Source organism: Gymnogyps californianus, chromosome 12 (assembly GCF_018139145.2).
Source record: "Gymnogyps californianus isolate 813 chromosome 12, ASM1813914v2, whole genome shotgun sequence".
Classification (NCBI taxonomy): domain Eukaryota; kingdom Metazoa; phylum Chordata; class Aves; order Accipitriformes; family Cathartidae; genus Gymnogyps; species Gymnogyps californianus.
Genome location: NC_059482.1, coordinates 16,075,271 through 16,090,242, shown reverse-complemented (window position 1 = coordinate 16,090,242; position 14,972 = coordinate 16,075,271). Strand labels below are relative to the sequence as shown.

Below are 14,972 nucleotides of genomic sequence, written 5' to 3'. Positions count from 1 at the left end.
CGGGGAGCCCACCCGCCCGCCCGCCCAGCTCCGCGCCGCGCACGGCCGGCCGCGCCGCGCCGGGGACACGGGGCGGCCGCCCCTCGGCCCCCGCGGCCAGCATAAAAAAGGACTCGTCGCCCTCCCCGGCCAGCGGCGGAGGCGAGGAAGGGAGAGGCAGCCGGGGGCGAGCGGGCAGAGAGGGAGGGAGGGGGCCGAGCGCGGCCGGGGGAGGATTTAGGAAAATCGCAACAAGGTCGCACCCCCGGAGCGCCCCGGATTGCCGGGGCCGGTGCTCGTCGTGGGTTTAGACACTTAATTCTCCCCGCGCGCCCTCCCCCACCCCAAGCCCAGGGACCCCGCGCAGGGCTCTGCTTGCTTTTTTTCTTTTCTTTTTTTTTTTTTATTATTATTCCGAAAGTGCGAGCCGGACTGAGAGCCGCAGGGCGCCTGCAAACTTTAAAGAGAACAAAAAGGCGGGTGGGGGCGCGGGCCGTGCTCGCTTTGCGTCGGTAGTATTTGCACATCCAAGGGGGGGGGGGGAAGGAAGAAAAAAAAAAAAACAAAGGGAAAAAAATCGCAACTGTTGCGCCTGTGATTTTATTTTTTTTAATTTTTTTTTTTCCCCGGGGGGAAGGTGCCCGAGGGGGTGGAAAAAGGAGTTGAACTTGCCGCATTGCAACAGGCAAAAGAAGTGAGAAAATCAAATAATCGATCCCGCTGCTGCTGCTGCCGCTTCGCCTCGCAAAGTTTGGAGGTGGGGGGGGGGGAGAGAGAGAGAGAAAGCAGGGAGAGGAAGGGAAGGCAGGGACGGGAGGAAGACGAGGAGGAGGAGGACGAGCCACGGCGCCCGGACATGTCCAGGAGGAAGCAAGCCAAGCCCCGCTCGGTGAAAGGTAAGGCATCCTCCGCCGCCGCCGCCGCCGCTGCTGCCGCCGCCCGGCCCCGGGCAGCCGCCTCCGCCGCCGCGACGCGGCCAATCAGGGCCGGGTCCCGGCTTGGCGGGGATTGCAAATCCCCCCCCGGTACGGGCCGGTGGTGGCGGAGCAACACCCCCCCCCCCCCCCGGAACGGACGGCGGGCGGGCGGGCTCCCCACGCGGGGCGGATGCCCCGCGTGGGGAGCCCGCCCGCCCGCCGTCCGTTCCGGGGGGGTGTGTGTGTCTGTGTGGGTACCGCGGTGCCGACCGAAACTCGGTGGCGACACGTGTCGCGATAATTGATGAAAGAAGCCGGTAGCATCGTTGAGGCGGGGAGGGAGGAAAGTTTCGCGGTGATGCTCGGGCGCGGTGGCGCATCCGTGGGCTGGGGAAGGGAGGAATGGAGCACACTCGTGTTTTAGCCGGTTAGCTTGAAATTAATGTTTCTTTAGGATTGGGAGTAGTAGCGCCGTCTGTTTCCTCCCGCTGTCCAATGCGCGTAAGGGTGGTGAAAGAAGGGGAGAATTAAAACCGATTTGATGATAGGGGTTGAAAACTTGCTTGGGCTTGGGGAAACAATAGCCAAATTTAGTAAGAGCTGCATTAATAAAGGTTAGACATTAAACTTCGCGTATTCTTCACCATCCACAGCGAAGGGGCGTTTAAAACCTCCTGTTTACCTCCATAAGAAAACAGCTGCTGGCGAAACGTAAAGGGAGGGCCGGGACCAGCCCCGCGCCGTATTGCACGCCTTGCCAGCTTTTTGACTTTTAAGTGAATGGGTGCGAGAGGAGAAGGCGTGATTTCCGAATCCTTTCGCTCCCAGCCACGAGGAGGTTAGCTGATGTTGGGTAAGGTTTTATTGTCCTCTGCACAAAGCAGAAGTCGCAAACTCAGTGGTCCAGGGGCTTTGTTGTAGAAGCACAAAAGGATCATAACTTCGGATGCCCAAAAGATGAAACAAAAAGTCTAAAGCGTTCGTAATTAGATAACTTGTGGGTAGACAAAATTAGCATGCAGTTAATCGACCAGCTAAAGAACGAATTGAAACCCCATCCAGGGCCATTTTATATTTGTGAACTATCCACTGTTTAACAGACGATTGCAATGTAAGTCGTACGTGCCTCAAATGTTTATGAAGTTTTTGTAAAGTCAGTCCTTCATCTTTATACAAAACCCTTAATCATTTTCCCCCCAGACTAACAGTACCTTTTGGCATTGTGCTGTGGGGCAGGTTTGCAGCGTGGCATTGTGACCCTCCGCAATCCCGGACAATCTCTGCTAAAGGAGCTACTTCAGTAATTGGTAGATGAATGTTACAGTCTGTGGGCAGAAGAAAGGGCAGAGCTAGAGCTATTTCTAGGGGATGCTCTGAAATACGTTGTTTGAAACTAAAAAGATCGCAGTTTGAGAACAGTGGTGCAGGCCTCAGGTCATGACTTCCCTCGGATGAGGGGATCACGTTTAGTGGCCAGGCCTCTGGAGTTTAAAATATTTTTCTGTGCTAAAGTATCACATTTAACGTTCAGGAAATAGCTCTATGCCAGTGAAAACTGTGTTTGCTCTAGAAGCTCAGTTAGTAAACATTGACATCTCGTGCCATAATAACATTAGATATTTACTGTTTATTAGTAATTTGTTTTCTACCTCATTACTTTTTAGGCGGCAATATCTCTCGCAAGGGGTTGATACTTTATAATGAAATTTTGACCCTAATTCTAATAGAGAACTGATCACTATTTACAAGAGCGTTTCTATGAATCGAAGCAGGTAACTTACTGGTAAGTCGTAGCTAAGAAACATTATCCCTGTAATGCAGAAATATCTAGAATGTCTTTGCAACAGGGAGCTGGGTGAAGCCCAGTTTTTAAAGACTCTAAATATTTCTGTAGTCTCTAGGCACAAAAATATGTGTTTTCAGCTTCAGCATAAACTGGCTGTAAATTACAGGTCTTAGCATGAGCTGACTAACAGGGAGTCTGAGGAATGAGCTGTATCTGAGTGAAATTTTGGATAATAGGAGGCAACTCATATATGTATGTAGCATAAAGAATTTCTTCCTTTCTTTATATTCATCCATATCGTCAGCTTTTAAAAAGTCCGTCATATACATTTTGTGGTCTAGGGAGCTGGCAACCCGGTAGATTGCCACAGTACACGTTTCCATGGAAATAATTGAGATGTAATAAATAAAGGCACTCTGAGGTCACAGGTTTCCCAATTCAACTGAGAAGAAAACAAGCATAAATTATGTGGATATATGTGTGGCATTTAGGACTTAAAATAATTTACCGTTTTTCTCTTTTCCATATATTTATTTCACTTTGTATAGCAGCTTTGCTATTTATTAACCACTACTGAGATTTGTGCATCCTTTTTCATTCAGAAAGATTATGCAGTGAAATAGAATCAGTGTGTGCCTGTGATGAAAGGGATTATTTTGCATGCAAAAGGCAAGTTGCCTGCACGTTAACTGGGAGCGATGCTGACTTTAAAGAAGTGACTGACTTTGACAGAAGTATCAAATGTTGACAGCTCTTAGATGCACGTTATTTAAAATGAAGTGATTGCCAACCAAAACTGGATGCCAGCAAAGCTGCAGGTCATGTGGCCCCTGTGCTGTATTATCAGGTCTCAGGTTCAGCCTGGCAGAAACTTGCAGTAATTCCTGCAGCTGTAACTCCAGCAGTAGCTGTGGACTTCCCCGTGACGTGGGATTTATGATTTGCAATACAATACGCTGATTTGTTTTGACCATTAGTTTGTGCAAACTTGAAGATATTAACCTCGTAGCTGGTGGTTGGGGACAAAGTTCTACTTGGCCTAAAGGAAGGTTATTTCAGATCAATGAGGACGGAGTAAAAGTAGGAGGGGTTGAGTCTTTGTTGGCTTACAAAATAAACGCTTTGGTGACAGTGTGGTGGTAGCAGTGATGGAGTAAAACTGTTCTGAAGCTTTACCTCACATCACAGACGAAGTCCATGAAAGTAATTTTCCTTGGCACAGACCCTTGTTTTGCCCTGCTGCCAGTAACCTCATCTGCCGAGGGCTTTTCTGGTTGTCTGTAAAGAAGAGTTGTACCTTACTCCGTGTCATTACGGTGACACCACGTGGTCCTGAACCCCAGAACCGTACAGTCGTGAATATCAAAACACACGGTCTGTCCCCCGTTACAAGTGATGGGGAGTGATGTGAGCACCAATGTCCTTAAAGTTTGTTCTGTGCTGCCAGCTCCGGGGAGCGGCAGGCACCCAGTCTGCTGTGGGGGCTGAGGAAGGCAGGCAGTCATCATTCCTGTTGATTAAATGGTAGCTTCTCATGCTACAACTTGGGGCCTTTGGAAGCGGTTCTGTAAAGTGAAGTGCTGAGATGCTGGTAACAGTAACTCGTAGGTTTCCAGTCCCATGTAATTGTAATTGAGGAATTACTCGACTGCAATTTGTGGGGACTGGGCTTGCGTTGGCACAAGGTTTTAAGCATCAGATGCACTTTGGTTGCTGGATTTGACAGTTCTGCAAATTGCTGTCAGCTTGCAAGGGTATTTTGCGCATAAACGTGCTAGTCGGTAATCAAACTGTTTTGCAAAAGAATGCACTAATTAAGTCTAGATTTGTTATCCTACTTGAAGTTGCAGAATTGCTGTCATATTTTTTTGCTTTCAGTTGGCAAAAAATGCTGATAGAAACTTTTGATTCACACCCTACCTGCCTCATTTGTGTCAGTCAAGAAGAGAAAAGGGGGGTTGCTCGCTACTTCGTTATCTGCAAAGTAAATAAAAATACTTCAACCATTTGCTGAGTTCCAATTAGTTGATTGCTATGAATGATCTTCTTTAAAGGAATGCTGTTTTACCTATCTGCTCATACAAAGGTTTGATTTTGAATGTCTTGTGAAAAGGATTCTCTTTGTCTTGATTGATGTCAAGAATAAAAGCGTGATGGTAATATCCCTTTGAAAGCTATTGTATTGTCAGCTCTGGCTGACAGCAGGAGGCCCTCCTAGTGCTATAGATTAGCGCTGTGAAAACACTGACATTTTCTTTGTTATATTGCTGTTGTTCTGCTTGCAAAGTCAATTATACAATGTCGGAGCTCAGTTACAGAGTTGACTGTGGAAGTAACAATGTCTTTCATACTTGTCTTAAAGATATAATTTTCCTTTTTTCGCAGTTGATAGAGAAGAACCTGAAGGTACTGGAACAGTACATTCTACAAATTAAATTTTGACAAGTATAATCATAATTGCCAAATACAAGAGACTTGTGCGATTATCCTTTAATTTTACAGTTCATTCAAGTTTCGGTGGAATTTTATTGATACAGTGAAAGCAGCAGCTAAAATTGATAAAACTCATATCAAATAAGATTACACTCTTGATTGTTCTTTATCAAGTGTAGCTTTTGGGGGATTAGGAATAATTGGAGATGTTGGTGTTTCATTGTGGGGCTGGTGCCCTGAGAGCGTTTGAATCCATGCAGTATACCGAGCACTGCCTTCAGGGATTAGCCTGCAGTTTTTAATTTTTGCCTGTGTATTTTCCTACAAGCCTAGCAGCGTGCTCCCCTGAACTCCACAAGTCCCATTTTCCTGCCTTTCTCTCCCTCTGGTATGCTTTCCTGGATGGGATCTGGGTGGTATTTAACTGGTTTTACTGATTGAAACTCCTGCCTGTGTGCAAACACCTTTTAATTGTGGCCTGTTCCCATTGGTCTCGGCGAATATAACGAATAAACGCGGCCAAAAATTGAAAAGAGTGGGAAAGATAACGCAAAAGGTTTAAATATGAACGGGGAGAAAATAGAAATCTCATCTTTTTAGTGATGCTACGTCTAAAGCCATTGATGGAAAACAACTACCATGTAATGGTAGTGGCTCTCGGAGAATGCCTCCTGTTTTTTTCTTCAAAAATATTTATGTACAATCAGTGCAAGTTAAAGAACATCATTCACTGCTGAATTGCTTCAGATGACACGTGCAAAAAAATAATCAGAGAGCTCTTGTTAGGACGTTAATTGTAGGATTTCTAAATTACTATTATAAACTAATAGAGTAACAAAAGATTCCACAGTTACCAGTAATTTGTCAGGATTTATTTTGTTTTTCTTCAATAATTGAAAATTAATGTCTTGAAGTGAAAGCAGATGTTCATGCCATCCTCTGAATTGGATATAAAAATGATGTTTTGTAGATGCATTAAGCTTGTGTAAATACAAATTGTCTTATCATAGATGGGGCTTTGGCTTGGTTTTATCTATTGTTTGGTGCTAAATTAACTTTTAGGTTAAACCTGGGTAAGTGGTTTCAGCCTGGTTAAATTAACTAAGCCAGGTGCTTGGGGTGGCACCCAATGATCAGTTATTATAGTAAATGTTTTAAAAAACCTACCTCACCTGCTGGCTCTGTGAGTGACGATACTTTCTTGTACTGTGGAATTAATATTTACTTCTGTTTTGATAAATGCACTCTTAATTGTTTACTCTGTTATTTTTACTGAACTAGTTAATTTATATCTTCCCTCCCAATTCCAATTTGTGAAATCAGTTTTAGTTCATTACAACATTTGAAAAATGCAAACCACATTTTTTCTAAATGGAAATAATCTCTTGGTCTCATGCGTTAGTCTGCAATCTCTAAAAGATAATAAATTTCTTCATATATTATAATATTCTCTTAAACAAAAGATTATTAATTACCCAAAATAATTGAACTGTCTTATAAAAATGCCTACATCAACCCCTCATCACTCCATCAGTATTCTCCGTAAATACCTCTGAAAAAGGATGGCTATTATGTTCCTTTGTATCCTAGTAAATGCGCTGGAGTAATGAAATACTAATAATATAAAACCTATTACAGACTCCTGCTAGATCTTGACTGACAAACGGTGGTGGAGGGGAGGGTCTGGTTCTGGTGTGTGCGTTGGTGGACGTGGACTCGGAGGGTGCGGGTGGGAGCTGGAGCCAAGTGAGGACCAGCTCCAAGCTCTCTGGAGCGCATGCATTTATTCAACGTACTTTTAGAGCCCAGAAGTAGATCCTTGTGCATTTTCTTTCCTGATGTCCACTAGTAAATGCAGAGAAGCTGGTTCCTTGTTCTCTTAGACAAATAAGGTGATGCAAGTTTTAAGTACTACATCTTCTTGGCAACACCTAGGTGTATATATATGTGCAGCAGTGAATTATGGTGGTTTATTTGAGTCGCTTTATTCTAGGGAGTAGAAGGATGTGCAGAGACTAAATGGTCTCTTGTGACATTTCCAGCTACAGAAGGCTCAAGCTTCGACCTCTTGCTATGGTTTGTTTTCTAAAATGCAAACAAAGGGACCCGATGGGGTTGGAAACTGGGTGATGCCGTTCGGAACGGGCTCACAAATCTCGTTGCGGTACAGTGAATTGGTGTATGGCATTAGCTTTCCACTGTATGACTTATTTCGGATAGCACTGCAATACCCATCTGAATCTAGCGATAAGTAGCTTCATTATATTGTTTGCATTTGCTTAGAAAGAAAACCTTTTCCTTTCTAGCCACAGATTAGGCAACAGAAAGACCAATTTGCAGAGCTTGTAAATGCCACTTGTTAATCATATGCAGTACAATTATTAATTTTTTTTTCTTTTCCCCCTTGGATGTATTAAGTCAACTTTTTAGCTTTTTATGTAATTGAAATTTGCCCTTTTGTTACCTGGGCATGAATTATTTTTGAAATGTTGTCATTACCCGCCCTGCTGTGAGGTTTATCTCTTCTGTTCATCCTAATTAAATAAAACATACTGTTGTTTGCCACTCTCGTGTTGAAGTGAATTACCTGCCTGAAGGCTCGCACTGGTGCCGGGCACGCTTGTTGCAGCAGCAGCCGTTGACTAACACGTTTACTTTTAGATTTTAATTTCAAAGGGCTCAGTTTGTGCAGTGTGACAGGTGAATGGTGAATGCTTTACAGGACTTTCAAGAGCTGAACAAACAGTAAAGGACTTATTGCTACCGCAGTGGAGTGGCAAGTACAAATGTAAGGCAGCCTTTGTGGCAGAGGAGTGTTTCCTTTGCTGGATAAAGGCCACTCAGGAGACCTGGAGGGCTCGCTTGGGTATGCTGGGGGTGAAATAATCTCAGTCGTGGTCTCATTTAAACCCACCCTACCTGCGTGTTCTCCTGGGCAATTTCTAGTGGGGTTGATCTCGGCTCTCTTTGTAGCATCACCTGCAGTCGTGTTCTCCTTGAATGTGGTACTGATAACGAAGGCTGCCTCACAAGTGTAACAGTTGGAGTTTCTTGATGCAGAAGTTATTTCCAGTTCATATTAGAGAAAGTAAACAACGCGTTCGGGTTTTAAAGTGAAGCGGAGGGAAAGGTCCCTGCTCGTAGAGAAACGGTTTGTTTAAGCCTCCGATAGTGCTACAGAAAATGCGTTGCTCGCTAGTGAAAGCCTGTTATGAGTAAAAGTACAAGAGTTAACAAGTCGCCGTGCTCCAGTCTCTGTTGGCTCCTGCTAGGCTCTGGAGGTTTGGTCAAATGTGGCCTAATTCTGCTTTCCAAATATTAAAAAAAATTACACAGAGGGCAAAAAGACAAGTTCTTAATATGCATATCCTGGGAAAATCCTAAACCAGTATTTTTACCCCCTCCAGTCCCAAGGCTAATCAAAATTCCTTTGTTTCCACATCCACCATTAAAATATATGCCTCCCTTGGTTGTCTGCTGACTGCACAAGTTTAACCACTCAATCGATTGGACTCACAAAAGCTGTTACTGGGTTTACGGAGCATTTGCCTACAGGTGATTTAGAGATGGGGGTGAGGCTCCAGGCAACCTCCACCAGGACTGGTACTTAAATTAGCAGCTCTGCTCATTTCTTGATGATCCTCACCTGGCCGAGAGGAGCCTTTTCTGGGTTACCACCGAGGCAGGTTAGCCGAGCCTGGTGATTGCTGGAACTTCCTTCACGTGATGGTGAACTGAGTGGTCATGAAGATAATGTTAATAAAGACAGACTTGCCGTGTCCTTTGAAAAGAGGGTGTTTGGGGCAATGCAGATATGAAGTCCTTCACTGGGTGAGTATTTAGGACCCACTTTTGCAGTTTTTAGGGTAAGTGCAATTTTATCCCTTGACACTAATTAGAGCTGGATTGGATGTTTAAATGTAAGCCAACAGTGTATGTCCAAGCTCCCTGAATCTGTTGGAGAACTAATGGTGTTAATCAAGATTCCTGTTGATGTTGGAGGACTGTGAGTAGCCCTAGGCTTATATCAGCTATGGGGTGCAACCTCTGTCTTGTTTTGGTGGTAGTGTTTCTTACTGACCTTAGTGACGATGGGATTTTATTCTCACTTCTTGCATTGCAATTGAATGAGCAAGAGAAGCAAAGACATTTGATGGGAATAGTCACTTGGCATCCAATGCTGCGGAGAGCATCTTCTGCTTCTTCTGTTGGCTCTGTGAGATTGCTGCTGGGGAGATTTCTAGGAGAGCACTGGGAAGGTTCAAGGTGCAGAGGGAGCAGCAGTGTTGTGGGAGCTCCCTGATAGCACTGCAGGAAACCCAAGAGACCCGGGTTGTGTTTAATATGTGTTAACGTAAGCAGGTACAGATTTATGTGAGAAAAATTGACTATGATTCTGCATCCTTTCAGTCTCCTGTCCCCAAAATTGGAGAACTAAAAGGAGGCAGAGAAAGCACATGGTAGAAGGATGAACTTAATACTTGGGGAAGCAGAAATGCTAAGCAAAGAAAGATGGAAATAAAATAGGGAAACTAGGAAATCTGGTGCTGGCATTTGATCATAGGAGGGTGCCTAATGATCAGATGCAAAGTTTTGGCACAGAGGTTTACTTACCTGGAGCTGCATCTATATTATTTTTAACTTTTAGTTTAAAGTCTGAGAGAAGGAACAGATCTGAAAAGTGACTCCAACTCCATGGAAAAGGGTATGATTAAGCATAAGCAGAAACCACAACACTAGAAATGTAAAACACCTAAACAAAGTAGCTTTTCTGCTCTTAATACACAGTGACAGTGCTTTCCTGTCTGGAGGAGTGTATTTGTTGTGGTTTATAGTTGTTTTCTGTTTAATATAGAGAAATTTGAGCACAACTGTGATCGCAGTCATTAATTCTGGACGTTTCAACTACTTTATGATCATGGCAGCATCTGAACTTGGCCTGTGAGGACTCCTAGTTGTTCAGGGTTTTGGAGGGAAGAGGAGGTCAGGGTGGTAACTGGAGAAAGTAGGCTTTCAACACTTCTTATGTGAATGCACACAAATACATATAATATATCATGTGTGTTCACATGTACGTGAAAGAGAAGGTCTAGAGGAATACGTAGTATCTTTTGTTATACCAACTAACATGGTTGCAAAATGCAAGGAAGTTTTTCTGATGCATAAGCCTGCCTTCTGCTCTGAAAAAAGCAGCAGCCTTCTGGCTATTTTGCTTGATGGGTAAATGCAGCTTTGCTTTAATTTACTTATTCAAGCTCTTACTCAAATTTCTCTTGCTTCATTAGATTACTCACATGAGTAAAGATATACTGGATTACATAGCAATGCCAAGCTTGTATATTATTTATTGCTGAATTCTGTGGATGCATTTCAGTCGGGCAATTTGCTCGTGGCCTCCTTTATTTCTAGGAAAATGGCATGCCTTGCCCTTCATAATTTCTTTGCTTTTACTGACCAGACTGTTCCCCCAGAGGGCATGTGGGATGTGGCAGAGTATTGAAAATACTGGGATGGAGAAGTAGAGAAGGAGGGCTGTGTGTGAATTGCACCTTATTTATGTTTATGCTAGATTTATGTGGCAAAAATGATGTGTTTCTGGCAGTGATACTTTGTGGGGAATGTAGTAGGCAACTCTGGGTGAGAAAGTTGTTAGCTTGAGACGATTTTTTTAAAGATAAAGTAGTACTTTCAGTCTAATATCTGAGCATCCTTTAGGAGTACGGTACAATATATTATGAGCCATTTTAAAATGAAACCGTGAATGCTTGTCTTTGGATCTTGTACTGAGTCTCGCCTAATGCTTGTGTATGAGTCCACTGCTTTGATTCCCTTCATTTCAAGGGTGGTTTTTTTTTTCCTAATTTCTTTCCTGCTTGATAACAGATAAGTGAGATTTGTTTTAAAGCTCCCATTTGGTTTATTTTGATTACTATTTTTGGTCTGAAATAAACACTCAACAGAGAGCCTCTGTTTTTATTCTTCTCAATATAAGTAAATGCAGTAATAAACCCTAACTTAAAGGTGAGGGTCTGAAAGAAGCCACCCCTGAGAGATGCTTGGCAGAGCCGTGGTGTGACTGGTTTCCAGCGCACCGAGGGGCGCTGCAGAGCGGGGAGCTGCCGGGCCCTGCCTGCAGTGCCCTGCCTGCAGAGCTGCCAGGCTGCGCAGCTGGGTGTCCCTGGCTGCAGCGGGAGCTGCTGCTCCAGAGGCCTGGGGGGACAAAACCCCCCTGCAATTGGCAGAAAGATGCCGCTTCAGTGGTGGGGCTGTTAGTGGCACGCAGGCAGATCTCCCATGAGCGGGGCTTGCGGGGCGCTCTGACATGCACCAGGAATTCACCCAAAGACCAAATGCATATTTTCATAATGAGGTATCTCGGCTATGATTTTTCCTCCTTGCCAGTGGCTCTGTATTCAAAATGTGGCTCCAAAGAGAATCCATAGAAAAATGAGCTTTTAATTTGTCACCTGCTGCTGAACCACCCTGTCCTCCTTGAGATGCCAAGTTGTAAATGAGGTTTTGTATCCCCACACACGGCCATCCAAGAAATGTTTTTGCGTGTCGTAGCTGTCAGTGGCACAGCTGAAGACATCAGACCGGTGGCTTAAAACTTGCTGCTGTCTGATTGGCGTGAGCAAAGCCAACGCAGTGCAAAACCTGAGCAAACAAAAAGACAGGTAGAGAAACTGTTGTCTCCAGTGGCTTGGGAGGTCCCGGCTGCCTCCAGAGCAGGGGCTGCTCGAAGCTTTCTGTCCAGCGATGTTGAGGAAAAAAGAAGCACAATTGTTTCTTTGTGCTATCACTCAGAGTGCTGTTGGAAAACTCTCTTTAAGTTAGTCTTTAAAAAATGCAATATTGGTTCTACAGATTTTATTTTGGAGAATAGTGTCTTGTCTGGCTGCACATCCTATGGCCTTTTCCACCGTGTGTATTTGTTCGAGCACTGGGGACAGCAGGTATCCCAGTTGGCAAGTGCAGCTTGTCTCCTAGCAAACCTCAAACCACCTAATGAAAACTCATCTTGAGGTACAAATCAAGAACTTTGTTTTTTAATCTGCGGACAGATGATGGGTTGAAGGAAAACTAGCCCACCTGTGGGACTGGCAGGGAAACTGGCTGTTTCCCTGCTAAATCATGCCCCTCCACCCAGGAGAGCAGCCGCTGCTGTTATAGCTGCCCCGGCCAGGTAGAGGTAGCCACCCTTCACCATGGTGTTTGAGTGCTTGTATCGATTAGGCAGCTGAAAATTAATAATAGTAGGAAATAATCTAATCCTGTCTTACATGAAGGTATTATTGTGCATAACTAACCTTGTGACACTGTCGTCTCTGCCTGCCTTCTCTCCTGTTTTCTTCCTAATCTCTGTAGCCTGTGAAAATGTCGGTGGAGTCCCTTTAGCAGCTTTGCTTCCCTTCCCACAGCATCTCTCCTACCCTGGAGCTTGCAAAGCTTGAGAGTGTTTTGCTTTGAGGGAATACCTACAGGTAGGTTTTCCTCTCCAGGTGGAAGCCCCTTTACTGTTTTTTCCTCCCTTGAGTCTTTGCTGGTTTTGCTCCTTGCAGTTATGGAGAACATAACCACAACCCTGGAGCGTGTTAGCAGAGCTCCCTGGGTCAGTCGTGCCTTCAGGGAGGGAAGGAGGCAGGGGAGGAAGGGGCAGGACACGGCCTGCCTGCAGGGCGGTGTGCCCAGAGTCCAGCCTCGGCCACCACTCAGCTTGTGGTGGGACCTGCTGAGGCGATGGCAAGGACACACAGTGGAATCGTCCTGCTGCCTTGGGACGCTGAAGGCTGCTGGTGCTCTTATTAGAGGGAATTTATCTGCTCTTCTGTCTTTCTTACTGTCTACTGCTGGCTTGACTCCATTTTCTTTTATTGGCACACCCCAACAGGTTTGTTTTCTTCTGAAGATTTTTTTAATTCAATGTTGGAAAAACACACACCAGCCCCTGGCTTAAATGCAGTCTGCAAATTGGCATATGTTAAACCCCACTGCTCTGGAAGGGAGCATGGAGCTGAAACCTGGTCGGTTTGGGGCTGTTGTTACCTTATGCTCAGCCTGTGAAACTCTGTTTTTTGCCTCCTGGCTGCCTGGCACGGTCCCATGGCTGTGCCCACTGCTGCACGAGGTGAGGGCTGATCCGATGGGTTTTGCTCTCCCTTCGTTTCTGGCTCCTTGTCCTGCTGCCTACCTAGCAAAGGACTTTCAGGAGCTGATTTTACCCACCCGCCCATCAGAAAAGTAACCCTGTAGCTCTCCGCTGGCAGGTCTGGTGTGTGTCGGTGCAGGGCGATCCTCCTCAGCAGTGTTCGAGTGCCATCTGTTTGGGTCAAACCTTTCTGAAAAGAGCCTCTGCTGGGGAGGCTGCACTGTGGCCACTCATATGGGATGTGGGTGTGCATCTGCATCTGCAGTGGGATGATGGGCAGGTCGCAAAACCCCTGCAGATGTGTCCAAGAAATGACTTGTTGAAGCAAATGCTCGAATCTGTGGTGAAGAGAAGGATGCAAAACCACGTGAGCACAGCCTGAAGAAGTTCACTGAAAGTGATGAAGAATAGACTCAAGTTGCACAACTGCTTGCTGCTCGCTGCTCTCCTGTTCCCACAAGAGTCGTGTCCCAGCAGAGGTGTGAGCTGTGGAGTGCTCCGTGGTGTCCCACTGCGGCAGCTGGGCACTGCTCCTCATCCCTCTCTGGGTGGGGATCCCAGCTGAGCGGGCAGCTGTGCTTCGAAAGCAATGCAAAGCAGAGAGAAAGAGAGCTCGTGTTGCGGGGCAGAGGGAAGACACCCAGAGATCAGAGTTTGGCTGGCGTCTTTCACTGTTCCTGTGCTGGTGGAAGTTGCTGGCAGCAGCCTTGCATGAGGCAGCATTGCTGGAGAACAATTTTCTTCTCTATTCTACCTTAGTGGAAATCATGCCGCTAAGAAATTAGATTATATATCTCACGAGAAAGGGAGATTTGTTATTCTGCTTTTAGCTTGCACCATAGGCTGTGTCACCATGGGGCACATGTCACCAAGTGGGTGCTCCTGCTAATCCTGGCACTTAAATGCCAGCCGGTCCTTTGGCAGATACTGGTCTGTCTCCTGTGCTTGGATGACAGGAGATACAATGGTAAATCCCAGCTCTTTTTGCTGCTTTATACAGGCTTTTTTCTTATGGGTGAATTTTGACTATTGTTGACTTGAATACTGCTGTGTCCCATAACCTCATGTATAGGCTGGCTCACATTTCTGGAGTTGTAACGTAGCAATGACTTGCAAAGGGCAAAGCCTCTGCTGCCCAAAACACCCAGTGTCCTTGGGCCCACCCAGCTGGTGGCCAGCCTGGCCTTTAGTGCTGCAGCGGTGGCTTGCACTGGTTTGCAGTCTTATTTAGATTATTTCTGATGTGGCAAATTTCGATGGCTTTCCTTGCTGGGAAAGCCAATCTCCCCCCCCCCCCCCCCCCTCCTTGTTTGCTTATTTTTAGTCATAGGAAGTATAAAAGAATTGGCTGTTTGCCAAGAAGAAAAAAAACACCAAACAAAAACCCCGAAGCAACCACAACATTGTACCTTTCCTTGCTTTTTAAAAAAAATTCCTTGTAAGTGTAACTACTGATGTGGTTTTTTAGTAGAAGCTTGTGATTCAATGTTAAACCAATAGCACATCAAAGAATAAAATAGGATTGTTTCTTGTGTGTTTTCCTATTTATTATTAATCTTGTTCAGATTTGGGAAAACACTGTGGTGTGAAAATATGAAGAAATGTCTCTCATAAAGGAATAAAAGAGAGTAAGATCTTTAAATAACTCAGTGTGCTTGTGCAATAGCATTGGTTGGGCTGCAGTCTGGGCTCTCGAACAACCTTACTT

The 14,972-nt window shown here is 45.2% G+C and overlaps 1 protein-coding gene across 1 annotated transcript in view; it reads left to right on the top strand.

Annotated features, from left to right (window-relative positions):
* The first annotated feature begins 816 nt into the window (after positions 1-816).
* Positions 817-14,972, top strand: part of ZNF423 (zinc finger protein 423) — a 236,851-nt gene continuing 222,695 nt past the window's right edge. The window contains exon 1 of the mRNA XM_050904236.1: positions 817-875. Within this exon, the coding sequence (XP_050760193.1) occupies positions 836-875 (40 nt within the window). The 5' untranslated portion in view covers positions 817-835. The remainder of the gene's footprint in view (positions 876-14,972) is intronic.